Source organism: Glycine soja, chromosome 11 (assembly GCF_004193775.1).
Source record: "Glycine soja cultivar W05 chromosome 11, ASM419377v2, whole genome shotgun sequence".
NCBI classification, from domain to species: Eukaryota; Viridiplantae; Streptophyta; class Magnoliopsida; order Fabales; family Fabaceae; genus Glycine; species Glycine soja.
In genome coordinates, this window is record NC_041012.1 from 19,296,486 (window position 1) to 19,314,779 (window position 18,294).

General features: G+C 34.4%; 2 protein-coding genes across 2 annotated transcripts; both read right to left on the minus strand.

The window, feature by feature from the left end:
• Nucleotides 1-931: 931 nt before the first annotated feature.
• LOC114373016 (protein MAIN-LIKE 1-like) lies at nt 932-8,173 on the minus strand. The gene is made up of 6 exons (XM_028330577.1): nt 8,170-8,173; nt 7,952-8,081; nt 4,271-4,460; nt 1,806-2,153; nt 1,051-1,710; nt 932-970 (listed from the first exon to the last, which is right to left on the minus strand). The coding sequence occupies exons 1-6, from the start codon at nt 8,171-8,173 to the stop codon at nt 932-934; spliced, it is 1,371 nt and encodes a 456-aa protein (XP_028186378.1).
• Nucleotides 8,174-8,386: 213 nt separating this feature from the next.
• On the minus strand, nt 8,387-8,725 carry LOC114373018. The gene has a single exon (XM_028330578.1). It carries the CDS (start codon nt 8,723-8,725, stop codon nt 8,387-8,389), a length of 339 nt encoding a protein of 112 aa, XP_028186379.1.
• Nucleotides 8,726-18,294: the final 9,569 nt, after the last annotated feature.

Genomic DNA, 18,294 nt, shown 5'->3' on the forward strand with positions numbered 1-18,294 from the left:
TAAAATGATAATTTAAATACATAAAGAAATAGATACATTATCTAAGTCAATGTGTTTTAACAAATACAAAAAGAAATACTAAAATTTAAATACATAAACAAATACAATAAAAAAAGATAAATCTTAATATATGCGGTGTCTCTGTCGCGGCATAAGACTGTCATCTGGGTCGTCACCTCTAGCTATCCTCAGACAAAGATCCATGATATCATATAAGTCAGTCCCTTTAGTCACCATCCTGAGGTTGATGGCCCGCTCCAAATGCTCAGCAATCCTTACACATCCTGTGCAATCAACCTGTCTCAGTGAAAATAACAAGTCAGCATGAATTTATAAAAAATAATTAAGTTAACAAAAACTACACAAGTTATGCTTACCACAGAATGTGTAGGGAGATCCGACGCGACTGGAACCTCGGGGACAGGTGGCTCGACGAACTCATCATCATGAGTGGGGGGGGGGGGAAGGCGCAGGTCTTGGCTCAGCAGTGTCCTCCGTCAGCGTCACAAAAGGGCGCAAAATCTGAAAAAACCACTCCATGTAGTCTGGGGCCACCTGCCCAAGAACTACACAGAGCTCCCCTGTAGGCACCACATGATCTAAAAAGTATACCCACCGGTCGTCTATATCAGTACCTGTCAACGAATCACGAAACGGTGGCGGAGGAACGGTCTGAATGTACCCCATATGCCGAACCACCCTCTCTGGTCAAATGTAGACGATGATCTGACCCCATCTGACTTGCCCCGTGTACGAGGAGATCAAGTCATAGCCCCGAACTCCCCGATGCTCAGCATACGGCATCCAACAGACGTTGGTCACTGTCAGGGCATCAATACGTGCTTTGTAAGGGGCTTCCTTAATCCCGGTCATCTAGGCCTTACCCGTATGCCACCTACAGGCACGTGGGCTAGCCTCAGCATAACCATCGTCAACGACACACCGATGGAAAGTGTTCGTAATTCCAGCACTACAAACACAAAGTCAACATCAACAAACAAACATGGATTGAATTTTACTTTAATTTAAATTACAAGTAGCGATACTCACCTGAAGTAGTGAAATGTAACCGGCCATCTGCCGTGTAGAGGCCTGCGACGCCTCGTTAAGCTGATCGTACAAGTGGACCAAAGCAGCCGCTCCCCAAGAGAATGCCCCTGCCTGACCCAGGTCCCTGAATGCCTGCAGGTGCACAACATGGACATGGGTTGCACTCTTGTTAGCGAAAAGAGTGCAACCAACCAAATGAAGGAGGTACATCCGAGCTGCAGCAACCCACTGCCTGGCTCGACACCTACTCTGGTACATGTCCCGAAGCCAGGACAATTGAACATGAGGCCCACCTGCCTGACGTGTCTCAGCTGTAGCCTCGTCTGGGGTGACCTTAAGTAGCTTCGTCAACAGGGCCACTGCGTTAGATGTAACTAGCGGCTCGAATGAATGTAGCGCGCCAGTAATCAAAATGTGCAGGAGTGACGAAACGTCGTCTAGAGTGATCGTCACCTCCTCTACTGGGAGGTGGAAGCTGCTTGTCTCCCTATGCCACCTCTCAACAAAGGCGAATATAAGTCCAGGATCAATGGTGATTACAGAACACCTGATCAGTGGATCCAATCCGGTGGCCACTATCATACCTTCAATCTCAGCATCCGGTCTCCCAAATTTATCTACTTTCCTACCATGGGAGACCAACTTGAGATCGGGTCGCTCCTAAATTGAATAACAGTTTATAAATTTGTGTATTTCAAAATAAAAGAAACTACGAGACATTTTTTTCTAATTACTGGAATAAAAAAAGTACGTACCTGTCCACTCCATATGTTGTGTGCCACATGATCAGCAAATTCTATCAAAACAGATGGATCACGTGGCCCACCGGGGAACCCCTCATCATCAGCAAGTGCCCCCAAGCTCCCATCACTAGCCACTCGATCTGTCTCAACACCATCGGTGGCGCCTGTCATTTCTGGGCTACCATTAGACACATGAGGCACATCCTCAGGCAACTGAGGAACATCCTCGACTCTCTGGGTAACCCGTTGCCTACGTGCTGAGGCAGTGGGCCTACGACGCCGAGGAACATCAACCTCAGGCACATCCTGACTAATGTCTCTGCCTCTACCCTGCCTAACACACGACGTAGACCTCGTGTTCTAATCATGATCTGAAATCATGAAGAACATTTACTTTTATTCGTCAAATTAAACATTCAAATAATTTGTAACAAAGCTCTGGAATCCTAACTATTCCACATAATTTATCCAAATCCACAGATTATATATTTAGTTCAACATAATTTATCCAAATAATTGACATACAAATGCATATATAACAAATACATATATAAATCACATCAAATAATAACCAAAATCATTTTTGTATTAGTTTTAATTTGCAGTTACACGTATCTATAGTAATTGTAGGGGGGCACATTAATTGTGTTCATACATTGAGGGTATTATTTTTGTAGTGATTATATATTAACATGTCATCAAAGCTTCAAGTTCACCAAGTTAATCAGTTAAGGGAGATTTTCGGTGGATTTGACAATGCTAGAGCTAGAAGCCCTCGGGTGACCAAGTCCAAGCCCTCTTATAGCCAACATGGACTCAAACGACAATGGCAAAGTGGAGTCTCACGGAGATGATCAAAGAGGCTGACACGGATGGGGATGGTGTAATTAGCTTCACTGAGTTTGCTACTATCATGGCTCGCTCTGATTTTGATTTCTTAGGCCTCTCGTTGTGCTTACCATATAACATATTCATTCATTTCATCCAAGTTGTAGAATATTCTTGATTTTTTATTTTGAATGAATCATATTAAATAAGGATATCTGGTTTGTACTGAGTATTACTAATACTAATTACCCATAATTCCTGCCAATTTATAGCCTTATTTTTATTTTTTAAATTATAATTAAGCTAATTATGTCAAGGTATATGCTTTGTAAAGAAATTCCTACTAAACTTTTTCATACCATTTAGAGTGCATATCTTACCGTGTGTTTGGAATGGCTTGGATTTGTAACTAATACAAATACGTGTAACTAATACAAATGTGGGTGCTTGGATTTGTAATCACCAAGTGCATCATTTTGTATTCAAAATTCTCAACACATCAAATAATAATTGAACATTATTTGTGATTAGAGGGATCAAGGTGCTCCAAGATTTCGTGTTCAATTTGTTAACTAGCTATTTATGTTGTATTTTACAATATTATCTTCTACTAACACATGATGCTACTAGCTAGACTCGTGTCATGCTCGATCTCTGTCGCGTAACAGGCATAGCACAACATGTTCTTTTAAATGCTCCTCGATCACATGAATCTTAGTTACAATGAAAGTGAACTATTAGAATATTCTAGTTCATATGGTAAGGTATGGAGAAAAGAGTAAGCACCCGAACAAAGCATTTGTTCTTACTAGGAAGGGCTAGATACATAGCTCACATGTGTCATTTAATTTGTCCTAGTTGTCAAGGAAGGGATTTAATGGTCAGAAATAGACAGCTAGGCTTTATCAGCAAATATATCCTTATCATCTTGGTGTTGTCCAAAATACTTTCCAAACCATACATGGAGTGGATAGTTAGCTGTTGATAGAACTACATTAGCTTCTGTTAAACAACAACATAACCATATTTGGCAGTTATGGATTTTAATTGTAGCTGAGGTTCCTCACCATAGTGTCATATTTCATGTGAAAAGGAATTGGATAACCAATTTAATTTTGCTCTTTCATGTTGTGTTCCACATAACAATTCACATAATTTATGCAATGTATACAGTCATTTAGACATCCTAACCAAATGACATCAAATAACAATTCAATTTAGACATCCTAATGCATATATAAATCACACCAAATATAATTTCAATTTACATCCTAAATGCAATTTTTAATAGCAACTAAAAAACACAAAATTAGGGAGTTTGTGTAACTTAAATACCATATACACTTTGTAACAACTAATAAATAAAAAAAACTAACTAATAATATCAATAAATTGGTGGTTCGGACATAATTTTCAAGAGAAAAAAACCAATATACAGCAAAACATGGTTCGCGGAAGAAGTTTTGCAGGTTCTTCCGCGAGAAGGATTGAAAGCCTACGGAAGAAGGTTCCGTAGGTTCTTCCGCGAGCAGAAAATGTAGCCTGCGGAAGAAAGTTCCGCAGGAGCCCGCGGAAGAACACCTTCTTCCGCTACACTACCCAACGTCCAGTTTTACACGCGCGGAAGAAGGTTCTTCTCGCGGAAGAACCTTCGTTTTCAACCTCAAGCACCAAACATCAACAATGTCGTCTATCCTACGGCCATTTACGCGATTCAAACAGAGAATGAAAGCCAATGGGGTTAGAACACTAACTTGGATGGCGGAAGAAACGCTCACAGAAAGCCAATGGCGAAGACGGGAACCAAAATGGAGACCGAAAGCCGACGAGAACAAAGGCCTGTGGAGGAGAACAAGGGAACCAAAATGGAGAAGCAAAGCTTGCACGGAGGAAGAACGGAAGAAGACCAATGAAGAAGACGAAGGGAGGGAGAAGACGAATGTTGGGTGCACAGACGAAGAAGAAGCGCGGAAGAAGAAAAGTTCTTTTTTAAAATTTATTAACTTTTGTTTTTTAAACGAAGGACATTTTTGGTAGTTCATTGAATTGCTGGGTGCACCAGCAATTTTGCTGGGTGTACCTAGCAACACCCTATTTTTTTTTAGATAAATCTAGTCATACTTGCAGACTTAGGATCAAGTCTATTTTGTTAATCCTAAAATTAGGTGATATATAAGTTAAAATCATTTTTTAAAAAAATTAAGTGAGAGAAATTTAATAAGGAGAAACTTCCAATTGAAACCTAATTTATTTATTTTTTGAAAGAAAAACTTTTTTTCTTTTCAAAAATACATTTCGAAAAATTATCTAAATATAGCATAATTTAGTAGTTTCTGTTTTTGAATCTCACTGACATTTTTACATATCTCGGACCACCATTGACTTTGCACCAGTAGAGACCTTTTCATCCCCTCTTTTCACCGAAAAAAAAGTAGACTACCCTTCATAGTGGGGAACTTATTATTAATCGTGTTTGTGCGTTGATTAAAAGACTCTGAGGTACTCTTATTTTTTTAGTATCAATACTTTGCTGAGCTATCACTTTTTTAGGCATCATAGTTTATTTTATTCTTAGTAAACACTAAACAGTGTAGGGGCAGCGTAATAATAACAATAACTGTACAAGATAAGACTCCTGTTGTGCAAACTGCTGTATATGATTAAAAAAAAATCATTTATATAGTCACTCTAATACTGAAAGAGCATAGGTGGTTTTGAAGGTCTCCTTTTTGCAGTGCATACTGAAAGAGTAAAGTCATATTTTGGATGAACATGGTATATTTTTCTACCAATAATTAAGGATTAATCTTTTGAGCTACTAAATTTTATAACATCTGTTAATTTTTTCATATGCATGAGCTTGAAATCAAATCCTTTAATTACAGGACTAAAAGACTAGGTTATATGTTAATTACGTCAAACCATATTTATATTATTATATTCTCTTATAATATCTGTTTACTATTTTATATATAAAGTATTAAATAAAAATAATAAATAATTTAATGTGTTGATAATAATTATCATGCAAGGGAGTAGGAAGATTTAGAACCATTCCTAATTAAATTTAATGAAAAGTGCCAGTAAGATATTCTCTAGTTTCTAACACATTTTTTTAACATATTTTTATTATTGTTTAAAATTTATTAAAAATTATAAAATTACGGGTGAAACTCATTAAATGAAAAAAAAACTCACAAAAGTTTATAATTTTTAATAAATTTAATTAATAGTAAAAAAAATGTATTTAAAAGAGTGAGTTTATTGCTAGCCTTTGTCAAATCAAATTGCTCGATAATTATGAAAGGGAAGATGTCGAAAGTTTGGAAATGTTCCTTCTCATTGAGTGGATTTGGGCCTGCAAGAGCATCCTTATTGGGTCCGAAACATACTCTGCTTTACAAAATTGAAAATCAACTAAAGCAATTCTAGTAGCGGGGAAACAAAGTTACAGAACTTTAGTTATTTTGTCATTTAAGAAAGACACAAATGTAACCATGTTTTTTAATTATTTGTATGCTCATTGGCTACTCATAAAAATATAAGAGTTTAATGGTCATTCAGCGGTAGAGTTCGGCTAAATATTTTGAGGGCCAAAATAATTAAACAATATACGTAAAATTTGAAGTCAAATAACATTTATTATTCAAATACATACATATATAAAAGTTATTACTAAACTATTGTCACTACAAAAATAAGTGCAAAATGAGAAGTCATGTGAAGTGCAGTTATACCATTATACTAGACAGGTTCTAGCGCGCGAATGGTAAACTATTTTCTCACCACATGAAAGTTTTGTAAGCAGTAAGATTAAGATCACGAAAGATAGAAAGGTTAGGTTCACGGGTGGTTTTAAAAAGAATACAAAAATTAAGAATTAAAATTCGCGTGTTGCGTATGAGGATAAGTTTTTCCACTTTCCTCTTTTGCGAGTGTGACCTAGGGCAGCAATAGCAGAGATTATATCAGAGGCTTTTTTATTAAATAGGGGTAAAATTTTACCCAATTATTCAATCGGGAGTATATTTTAAAAATTTATCTAAAACGGGATAAATCATAACAGAGAAATTGTAAGACCTGTTACCACTTCTTATTTATTTTTAATTTTTTTAACTGAAGTCGTAAAATTATTTACCACTTTAGTTCAAATTTTGTTTTACGACTTAAAAGTTGTAATTTTTTTTAACTGAAATCGTAAAATTATTTACGACATCAATAATTTACAATTTTTTTTTTGTTTTACGACTTTAAAGTCATAAAACCTTTTTTTTAATTTTTTAAAGTCGTAAACTTGTTTTTTTTAGTTTTTCTTTTAAATTTACAATTGTTTACGGTTTTATTTTTATTTTAACTAAAAAATTTAAAAATATATATATATTTAAATATATAATAAATAATATTAAGTTGAATTATTTATTAGTATATTTTTTTATAATTTTATTTGATATGTTATTAATTTATTTTAATGTTTTATCATTTAAAACATGTTATATATTTTTAATATATTTTAATTTAATTTTTTTTATTTAAAGTTTAAATAATCTATTAATAAAAATTAAAAACAACATAATTAATACATTAATATAAAACACACAATACAAATGAAAGAAAAACATAAAAAGTACAAGTTATTTTAGTCATGTACTTGTTTGTATGGGCAGTTAATACGATTATGTCCTTCACTTCTACATAATGAGCATTTCTTAGGCTTATTTAGAATTGGTTCGTCCATCTCATTATGTATTTGAGTATGGTCGTCTTGTCTGATGTCTGTCGTTGTTTCGAAGGATCAGACATAAAATGTGGACGTAAATATTGAGGCCATGTGTCTTCACTTCCAAGGGAATGAAAATGATGTTGATAAACTTTGAAAATGTTTTCCAACTTGTATACAGGGTCAACAAAGTCATCATAATTTAAACTGCAAAAAACACACGTTGCAATTGCATGCAAGCAAGGTAGTCGAAGTGCTTGAAATTATCCACAATCACACGACCATTCATTCAATTTGACAGCGCATGTCATTGCTTGTCGACCAAGTCGCGTATTTGCAATTTCTTGAACCTCAAACTCCCCTATTTCTCGAACATACATGCGAACATAATGCGAGGTAGCAATGTGTTGATTTTCTTGCATCATGACATATATGTCTTTGGAGTACCTATGTCCTGCCTTTATCATATTCATGATTTTGATGCCGTTAGTAACAAATGAATCATTTATTTTATTAAATGTTTCATTGATTAAGGCAGTAATAGGTAATGCTCGAGCTCCTTTCAAAAAAAAAATTCATACATTCGGCAAGATTGGTAGTCATATGACCATACCATTTTCCTTCATCGTAGGCTTGAGTCCATTTACTCTTAGGAATTTGATTCAACCAATCTGCTGCTTGTGGAAACTCTGCTCGCATAGCGAGCAACCTAGCCTCAAATCGTGGTTTCCTCGTCTCATACCCTATGCGAAAAGATAGAACAATGAGTAATAAATTTAGTGAACATGTAATAAAGCAAGAATATGATGCATGAAATAGGAAGAAACATACCCATATTGATGACCTGTCTTTTTAAGTCAACATTTTAAAATTTTTTGTTGAAATTTGATGCAATGTGGCGAATGCAATACACAGACAAAACATTTGGTCCATTCCAGCCAATGCGTTCGGATTGTAAAGTTTCTAGCAAACCGGTTCCCCTGTCTGATATAATACACAAATTTGGTTGCGGTGTAACATATCTTTGCAAATAGTGCAAGAACCACATTCAAGCTTCTTTAGTCTCGCTCTCAACAATTGCAAAAGCAAGTGGAAAATTGTTCATACTACCACCTTGTTCGATGACAGTCAACAAAGTAGCACGATATTTGCCAGTTAAAAATGTCTCATCTACTTGCACAAATGGCTTGCAATATTTGAAGCTTTCAATGCATGGATTAAATGCCCAAAATACACGATTAAGAATCACCCTAGGAGGGTCATCGTCACCTTCCTCCATTGAAGATGAAGTTTTGTATTTTACTATGGTACCTGGTACAAAGTGTTGAGCAGCTGTCAACCATACAGGCAAGTAACTATATGATTGTTCCCAACTTCCAAATGTCATTTCAAGGGCTTTTTGTTTAGTTGTTCATGTTTTTTTGTATGAAACAGTGTAACCAAACCGTTGATGCATGCATACAATCAAGATTTTGATTTTGATACCCAGATTTGTTTTCACTAAATGAACAATATTATGGGCAATTACAGAAGAATCTAACCTAACATGATCTTGTGATATGATAGAATTTGTGCAGGTGTGAATACCGTTTAATTTCTTCAACTCCTACCTTTTGCGTATTTTGCTTAACGATACTCTCGCCCTCCAATAACATCCATTACCATATTGATTACACATGACAACGTACTTGCCACTCTTGTTCTCGACCACATCAAAATTAAATGAATGCATAAAATGAAATTGTTTAATGGCATTCACAGCTGCTTGTTTTGATTCAAATGTCAACCCTTCATAAAGGTCATTTGTACTAACACTCCTTGTCCTTTGATAAGGATTTGAGGACTCTTGATTTTCAGAAAGTTGGCTACTAATAGTTTCAAAATATGAAGATGACTCACTTTGATTGCTTGGTTCACCATGTTCATCAAAATCACGTTGTTGCTTGTCATCACTGAAGTCGCTTACATTATCTCTTATATGGGTTTTTCACTAGCCATATGTAAAAAAAAAAAGTTATTTATTAGTGAAATGGAATCATTGGATTGTATGTAACGTAAAAAAAAACCTTTTTAAATACTTTTTCGTGTATGTAACACTGAAAAAATTATGTCAGTATGACTCAGTAACACGTCAAAATCAGAGAACTAATTGATTGTTTGGATGCAATAGATGCACCAAAGTGAGAATGAACTCTTCTTTTATAAGTTACATCGAAGTGAACAATGTTTGTTGAACACTTCATGCTACATGTATCCACCAATATACTAAAACATAAAATAATAATTTAACAAAATTATTTTAACATGTATAATAATTTATCTAACTAAACCGTAAATTAATAATAACTAAACAGTAATATACTAAAACATAAAATAATAATTTAACAAAATTAATTTAACATGTATAATAATTTATCTAACTAAACCGTAAATTAATAATAACTAAACACTAATATACTAAAACATAAAATAATAATTTAACAAAATTAATTTAACATGTATAATAATTTAACAAAATTAATTTAACACTAAATCCTAAATTAATAATAACTGAACAATAATTTGTTGCATACAAAATATATGCTGAAAGTATAATATTTATAAGAAAGCTTAAGAATGCAAACTGTAAATTCATTAGGATATATATATATAAAATCATTGGATTGCATGAATAGTGAAGTCATGTGGTATTCCACGACTTCAATAATTCAACAAATGTCCTGTTCTTCAATCTGCGCCATCCATTCTTTCATGATTCAATCTTGGCCATTGACTCCAATAGTGAAGTCGTAGGAAGGACCACAACTTCAAAGTCGTTTGTTTCTTCACGACTTTGTCAATATGCAATTGTTGTTTCATTCCATAATGCAATTATATTTTGCATGTTTAATGCAGTCGTTAACATGATGTTTTCCTAGTGATAATGCAGTGATATGTTGTGGGTTGGTTGTAGGCATGCCATTAAAGTGTTGCAAAATGCAGCAAAAAACTGCACCATTTTTGTTTTACTTGGAGCTTGTGTAATGCAGTGTGTTGTTCACTCAATGTGCAGCAAAGAAAAAGCCGAAAACAACAGTGTTTCAATCTTGTGAACCTATCACATGGCTTCCATTTATGATTCCTGAACCTACCAAGGAAATAGCTAGGACTGAAAAAGCATATGAGCATGCAGTGTTTTAGTGTTTGCACATGGTAGCTTTAGAACAATATGTTGAAAACAAGCTTTGTAGGCTCCAATAATTTGCACCCGTGAAGGTTGCACATGCATCAATAGTATAAAAGTAAATTGATGTGTAAGAAGCATGCACATGCTACTCACAACTGGTCTATCGTGAAGCATGCTTATAGGTACATGAAATGATGTATTAGATCGTGGAATATTGCCATTCACAGTACCTATCTCGTGAAGGTATCTCATGAAGCATGCTTATACGATCGTTTATGGTGAAATGATGTATGATACCATGGAATCTTGCCAGAAATAAAGTAGTCAATAATAACTTATGTTGTCAGCAATAATGGTACTCTAATAACTTGAATCACAGAACAATATGTTTTAAGTTGTGTATATTAGACTTCAACAAGTGTGCAACAATATTATACAAGTTAACATATTAGAAGGTTTTACTTTTGCAAAAAAACATTGTGTCCACAAGTACCTTACACCACCCTCATTTCATACCTTCCTCATTTCATTCTTCCTCATTCTTATTTTCATCCTTCTATCCATTTACCAATGGCATATGCACAACCCGAACCAGTTGATGGCTCCTTGTTGTGCTTACAAGACAACCATATTTCAAATCAAGTGTAGGAAGGCCAAGAGAGAATCATCCGTTTGAGGTATACTTCTGTTTGGGCTTTTACCCACTTGGATCAAATAGATAATCGGGTAAAAAATCTAATCATGTTAGCTGGTTTCGGTCATGTTATAAATGTTGGAAAATTTGATATTAACCAGCATTTGGTTAGTGCATTGGTTGAACGTATGAGAACGAAGACGCACACATTCCATTTTCCACATGGAGAGGCAACCATTACTTTACAGGATGTGGCCCTACAGTTGGGCTTGAAGATTGATGGATTACCAGTAACCGGTTTCATCACCGGTGATGTACTTGTTCTTTTCAAACATTACTAGGGGAAACTCCACCTGATAAGTAAGTAAAGGGTAAAATAATTTACCTAACTTGGTTGTGGAAAAATTTTCAGCAACTTCCTATTGATGTTGATTCCTGTTGATGTTGATGATGTTGTCATTGCACAACATGCTAGAGCTCATATCATGATGATTATAGGCGACTGTTTGATGCCAGATACATCAAGTGCAAGAGTTCATTTTATGTGTCTTTTTTTATTATCAAATTTAACTGAGGCAAGTCATTACAGTTGGGGTGCAGCAGTATTAGCATCCCTTTTTCGAGCTCTAGATCGGGCTGTAAAGCCAGACCAAACATAAATCGGTGGATGTTTATTGTTGCTACAGTCATAGGCGTGGGACCACATTAAATGTATTACCCCAAAGATAGATCACCTATCCATGGAAGAAGTACAAGAAGGACTCAGATTTCCTCTTACACGAAGATGGTCTCGTCCAAGGATCGAAACAAATATTCCCACCAATTCAGTGAGATTGATACACATCATATTTGATAGACTACATATTAATGAGGTTCATTTTTTAATTTTCATGAATTAACTATTTTTTCCGGTTTCCTATTCGATTATAAATATGTTACAATAATAATGTATGTGTTACAGTTCTTGTGGACTCCTTCTGACACACCAGAAATAAGGCCATTAATTAATGATGCAAAGGTATCAATGATTGTTCGGGAAAAAGTCTCTCTCATATGTTTTGCAATTGTGGAACAACATCCAATAGACAGGGTCATGAGACAATTTGGACTGCGACAAATTATTCTAGATGACCCACCAAACCTAGATCAACTGCACGACATAGATATGAAAGGGAGAACAAATATTTTTTGGCCTCACCATCATCGTCAATGGATTGTCAAATGGAATCATTGGAATGATTATATTGTTCATGGTGAAATGGACCAAGGTCTTTTACATGAAAATTCAGAATACATGCAATGGTATATACATCGAACTAGACGATATATATCGCGTGAAGGAGCAGTATCTATTGAGGTTGTAAATCTACTTTACAATTTTAATCATTCTTGATATTATTATTCATTGTTATTTCTAACTTTGTAAATTTGAATCACAGTATTATCCTGGTCATCACCAACATTAATCATATGCAGAACCCAATGTACCTCTAGTGCATGTTCTAGGATTTATGTCCCAACATCATCCATCACAAGCACAATATCAATCAGCAAGTTTCTCTGGTCACGTATCTCAAGGATGTCAACAAAGTTTTCAAACACTAGGTTCTCATCATATATACCTCAATACTCATTTCAAGTCCCTTCTACCTCAAATGTTTTTTATGGATCCTCACAAATGTTTGCCACCACTTTCAACACTCCACCATCTACATATAATCTAGCACCATCGAGTTCTTGTTATCGTCCATCATTACCTACTCAAATACGTGACACGGGTCACGAAGATGAGGAGGAGGATAAGGATAACAACAATAATAATGATGATGATGATGATGGTGATGATGATGACAACAGTGGTGATCATGTTCCTCAACAACAACACATAATTACACATGAGCATCCTAAAACAAGAGGAAGTAGAGGCCATAGACCAAGAGGACAACAAACACCGACAAATCCAGTAAAACAAGATGAGAAACCGAGACACATATCTAGATGAACTTGTTGTGGACATCATCTCATTATTAGTTTAACAAATATGTAATTTTTATTTAAATATAATCAATTTTTAAATTAAAGTCTTTTAAATTTTTAATATCTCATTTTAATTTTTTATGTATTTTTATTGATAGATTATTTAAACTTTAAATAAAAAACATTTAAATTAAACTATATTAAAAATACATATAACATGTTTTAAATAATAAACATTAAAATAAATTAATAACATATCAAATAAAATCATAAAAAATATACTAATAAATAAGTCAACTTAATATTATTTATTATATATTTAAATATATATTTTTTAATTTTTTAATTTTTTAATTTAAATAAAAATAAAACCATAAACAATTGTAAATTTAATAGAAAAACAAAAAAAAACAGGTTTACGACTTCAAAGTCACAAACCTTTAAAAAATAAAAAAAAAGGTTCTACGACTTTAAAGTCATAAAACAAAAAAAAATCGTAAATTACTGATGTCGTAAATAATTTTACAACTTCAGTTAAAAAAATGTTTACGACTTTAAAGTCATAAAAAAATTTCAACTAAAGTCGTAAATAATTTTACGACTTCAGTTAAAAAAATAAAAAATTGTAACAGGTGTTACAACTTCTGAGTTAGAAGTCGTAACACCCGTTAGGACTTACCCCGTTTTGGGTAATTTTTAAAAATATACCCCCGATTGGAAAAGTGGGTAAAATTTTACCCTTATTTGGTAAAAAAGCCTATATTAGAAGGGGGTCATTCTCGTCGCACACTGCACAGATCCTTTTCCATATTTTCATGATTCGGTTGTTCCAAGCTAAGAAAGTGAGTTTATTCATCTTCATCCATCTTCATTTTCTTCGTCTACCTTTGGGAGTCCTGTTGGGTTTTTTTTTTCCTTCTGCTTTCTTCTTTTTTTTGGTTACTGTTAACTGTGTTGATGCTTTGCCTTTTCCCCCATCTGTTTATGCTAGTGTGACCCGAACATTGTAAGCATGAGTTAATAATTTTTGTCACTGATATGCATTTTTGTTTTCCTTTAAAGTTTTTGTTGGTTGATGGGAAGCTTTTTAGGGTGAATAGTGGTTTGAGTGTTGAGTTATTTGTTTGTAGAGTTGTGAACTTTGTTGGGTTTGAGGAAATTTGTATATTTTCCCCTGATTAAGTGTTTGAATCTGTTTTCAATGATTAAAATTTTGTTATATGTTAATAGTACTGGGTGAGTTATTTGTCAATGATTAATTGTGTGACATGATTATTTGTTTGGATCCATTGTTTGTGATGACAACTTAGTTTAGGTGTTGTATTGGAAATGTTTAATTAAATATTTCATTTGAGTCTGGCTTTTTACAATTATGATAATCTGTGGACGAGATGTCAATTATGGAAACTTCATTTGTTTAACTTGATATTTCTAATTATTGATTATGTTTAGGAAATTTGTAAATTAAATAAAATTTTCTGGTTTCTGGAAGGTATTATCATGATGAATGAAGAGGATGAGTCTTCATTTAGGTGTCATTCAAGTGAAACAGCTGCTTCGGTAATTTACCAACATCATTGTTGGTTTAATGGCTTTTTTTTTTGCAAGCTATGTATTTATTTATTTTTTGAAATGTGTTATTTTGTAGGGTTTGGAGGGCATAATAGTAGGAGAAGGGTTATGCGGCGATTTGGGAGCTTCCTTTTATGTGTTGGGTGATGCGTATGGTAATGTATTTATGGATGAAGATGGAGAGGATAAAGTTGAAGATGATGACAATGACAATAAGGAAGATGAGGAGTCGATTGAGTATAAGGTGGAAGAGGATTATGATTTTGATAGTATTAGATGTGGAAGAAGTGGTGGTTTTTATGCAGAAGATGCTATAAGTTTAAATCATCTTGTTAATATTAGAAAGTTTGACATTCATGCAATGACAACTAGAGATGTAGCACAATTGGATTTTTGTGATTTGAAGATAGCATATCAATTTTATTGTTGGTATGCTAAGCTTGTTGGTTTCTTTGTTAGAATGGACCATATTGTTAGAAACAAATTTAGGGAAATTGTGTAGTTTTCTTTTGTTTGTTCACAAGCTGAATATAAAGTTGGTAGAGGTCTGATTTTGGGCAAGAGGAAACGTCTTTCAAAGAATGTCACTAGGTGTGGTTGTTAGTCAATCTATCATTTTCATGTTGATGTGTATAATGGTAGATAGTATCTGACATTTTGGAACTTCGACCATAATCATGCCCTTTTGGAGGTAGTACTTTCATCATTGTTTCTTGTACATAGGAAAATGACATGCCATTGATATTATGTAGATTAGCAATTTTAGAAAGGTCAGCATTAGACCTCCTCACATGTGTGCTTCATTTCTCAACCTTGATGGGGATATCACAAGGTAGGGTTTATTAGGAAGGATATCTATATCTAACAAGCTAGGTTAAGGAAGAAAAATTGTTCAGATGCCAGTGGTGTTTTGAATCATGGTTATCAAAATTGTGTCCACGAAGCCTTGGCGAGTTAAAATGGGAGAAAAATCGAAATCAGAATGGACTCAGCCGAGTTAGTGCAGACTCGGGCGAGTTAACGTAGACTCGTCGAGTCTGCGGGTTTATGAAAAAGCCAAAACGGTGTCGTTTAATTTCGTTCGCACTTCATTTTCCCTACCCCATTTGAGGGTTCATGCTTTGTGTTTCCTGCAACTGCTTAATCATGTTTCTTCCTCCTCTCGACGCGTTTGGTGCAAGAGTGTGATGGTAAAGTCTGACGGTGGGATGCAACAGTGAAAGGATCCTCCGTGAGACCATGCCATTTTACCTTACTTTATTAATGTCTATAACTTGTTATATATTTTCTTGTTATATTTTATGCTAATTCGCACCACACTAACTAGACCCTTGTGCAGTTTCTTTGAAGATAAAAACTTAACAAACCAAAACTCACACAACACAACATCTCAAATCTTAAGTTGTGGCCAATAACTTTGACAAATCTCAAGTGTAATGCTTTAATTGGCATTGAGGTGATTGTTTTTGTTTAATCCCTATGGTAATTATCGTTGGTAATGTTTTGGTTTGAATTATGCAACTATGCAAGTGTCGACAGTGCTATTTTTAGCTACATTATTTTACTAGCTTTGTGTAAGCATTGGGTTTTTTAGGATTCCCTTTTACTCTAGCTACATTATTTATGTTTCATTGGACGTGGATTGTGGACTATGTTAGTTTATTGAATTATTGTTGAAGTTTGTTATTTTCATTTATTTTAGGGTTGAAATATTTACTTATGATTTTATATATAGGAATATTAATATATATTTTTAATTGAGTAAACTCTTACGAGTTTACGATTCGATTCTATGACTCGAGTTTATGAAGCTTCCATGAATCTACGTAGAATCACGAGTTTGATAACCTTGCTTTGAATTACTTAAGTCATTTATGTAAAAAGGATCCAATGATGTTTGTATCATACACAATTGATGAATGCCAGAGATTGCAACATTTGTTTTGGTTTGATATTGAAAGTCAGTTGAATTATGAGGTGTTTGGTGATGTACTTTCCTTTGATGCGATGTATAAGAAGAACAAGTATTTATGTCTATTTGTTGTTTTCTTTGGTGTCAACCACCACAATCAGACGATAGTATTTGTTGTTGATGTGGTTTCAAGTGAGACTGAGGAGACTTACGTCTAGCTGTTGGACAATTTGTGGATGCCATGAAAGGAAAATCTTTGTCATCTATAATAATTGGTGGTGATCTTGCAATGAGAAATGTCATAAGGAGGGTGTTTCCTAAAGCCCAACACATGTTATGTGGATGGCATTTGATGCGAAACACAGGTAGCCATGAGCATGATAAAGCAGTTTTAAAATATCTGAAGGGTTTGATGATTGGTGATTTTGAAGTTGGTGACTTTGAACATAAATGGTGGGACATGGCTGCAAAATATGGATTGGAAAATAACAATTGGATAAGTGATTTGTATGCTAGGAGGAATATGTGGTCACCTTCTCATATAAGGGACAGTTTTTTGTCGGCATTCACACAACATCACAATGTGAAACATTCCATAGCCATGTTGCAAAATATGTCAATGTTCGGACAAATTTGATTGATTTTGTTGAACAACAAATTTGACTGATTTTTTTGAACAATTCCAAAGGTGTCTAACCTATTTTCGACATAGAGAAGTTGTAGTTGATTATTTTACTAAATATGGGACTGCTGAATTGGAGACTAGTCTTTACTCACTTGAGAGATTTGCAGCTTCTGTGCTGACAAATGAGTTTTTTTTCTACTTTATCCTGTTATTGCAAGAACAATTTGGCTTAGGGTAGTTGATTGCAAGGAGATGGCTATGTTTTTAGTTTACACAATTCTGAAATATCATTGTTAAACTGTTTGGCATGTTTCTTATTGTCCCTCAGTCCATAAGTTTAGTTGTTCTAATTAAAGAATGGAGTCCATTGGTCTTCCATGTGATCACATTATTGTTGTTTTAGTTTGTTCAAATTTTAGAGAGTTCCCAAAGTCCTTGCTTCTTGATAGGTGGTCAATGCAAAAGTACCAACGAAAGGAAAGTACCCAGCTGCATCAATGTATTGGGATTCGCAAGACATTGCCAAGTATTCTACCTTGGTCGAACTTTCTAGGGTACTTTGTGAGTTTTCTTACTGTGAAGAAGAAGACTATGAAAACATGTTTGACTTGTTCTCAGAACAACTTACTAGGATGAGATTGAAAAATAGGAGCATACCTCCTGAAAGTGCCCCTAATGCTGAAACAAAAATAACTTTTGACAGTGTTTTAGATCCTATGTTGGTACGACCAAAAGGATGTGGTCAATCTGTCTCTGATGAATTAGGAAGGCATAAAGGATTTAAACTTGTGGACGGTGTGTGGCAACTGGGCATAACAGATGCTCATGTACAGATTGTTCACAAAATGATTGCATTGTAGGTGATGCATCTGGTATTCATTATTCACAACAGACATAACCCACCCAAAATGCCCTTCCTATGTTTGACGAATATAACTATCATCTAATATTGCATACTTTTTAACTGTTTTCTTAGATTTTTAATAATCAGAGGTAGTTGAAGTTTGTTCACTTAGTTACTGTTGCAATGTTTTTTTGGTTTATGTTATAGTTCATGGAGCATCCTGAGA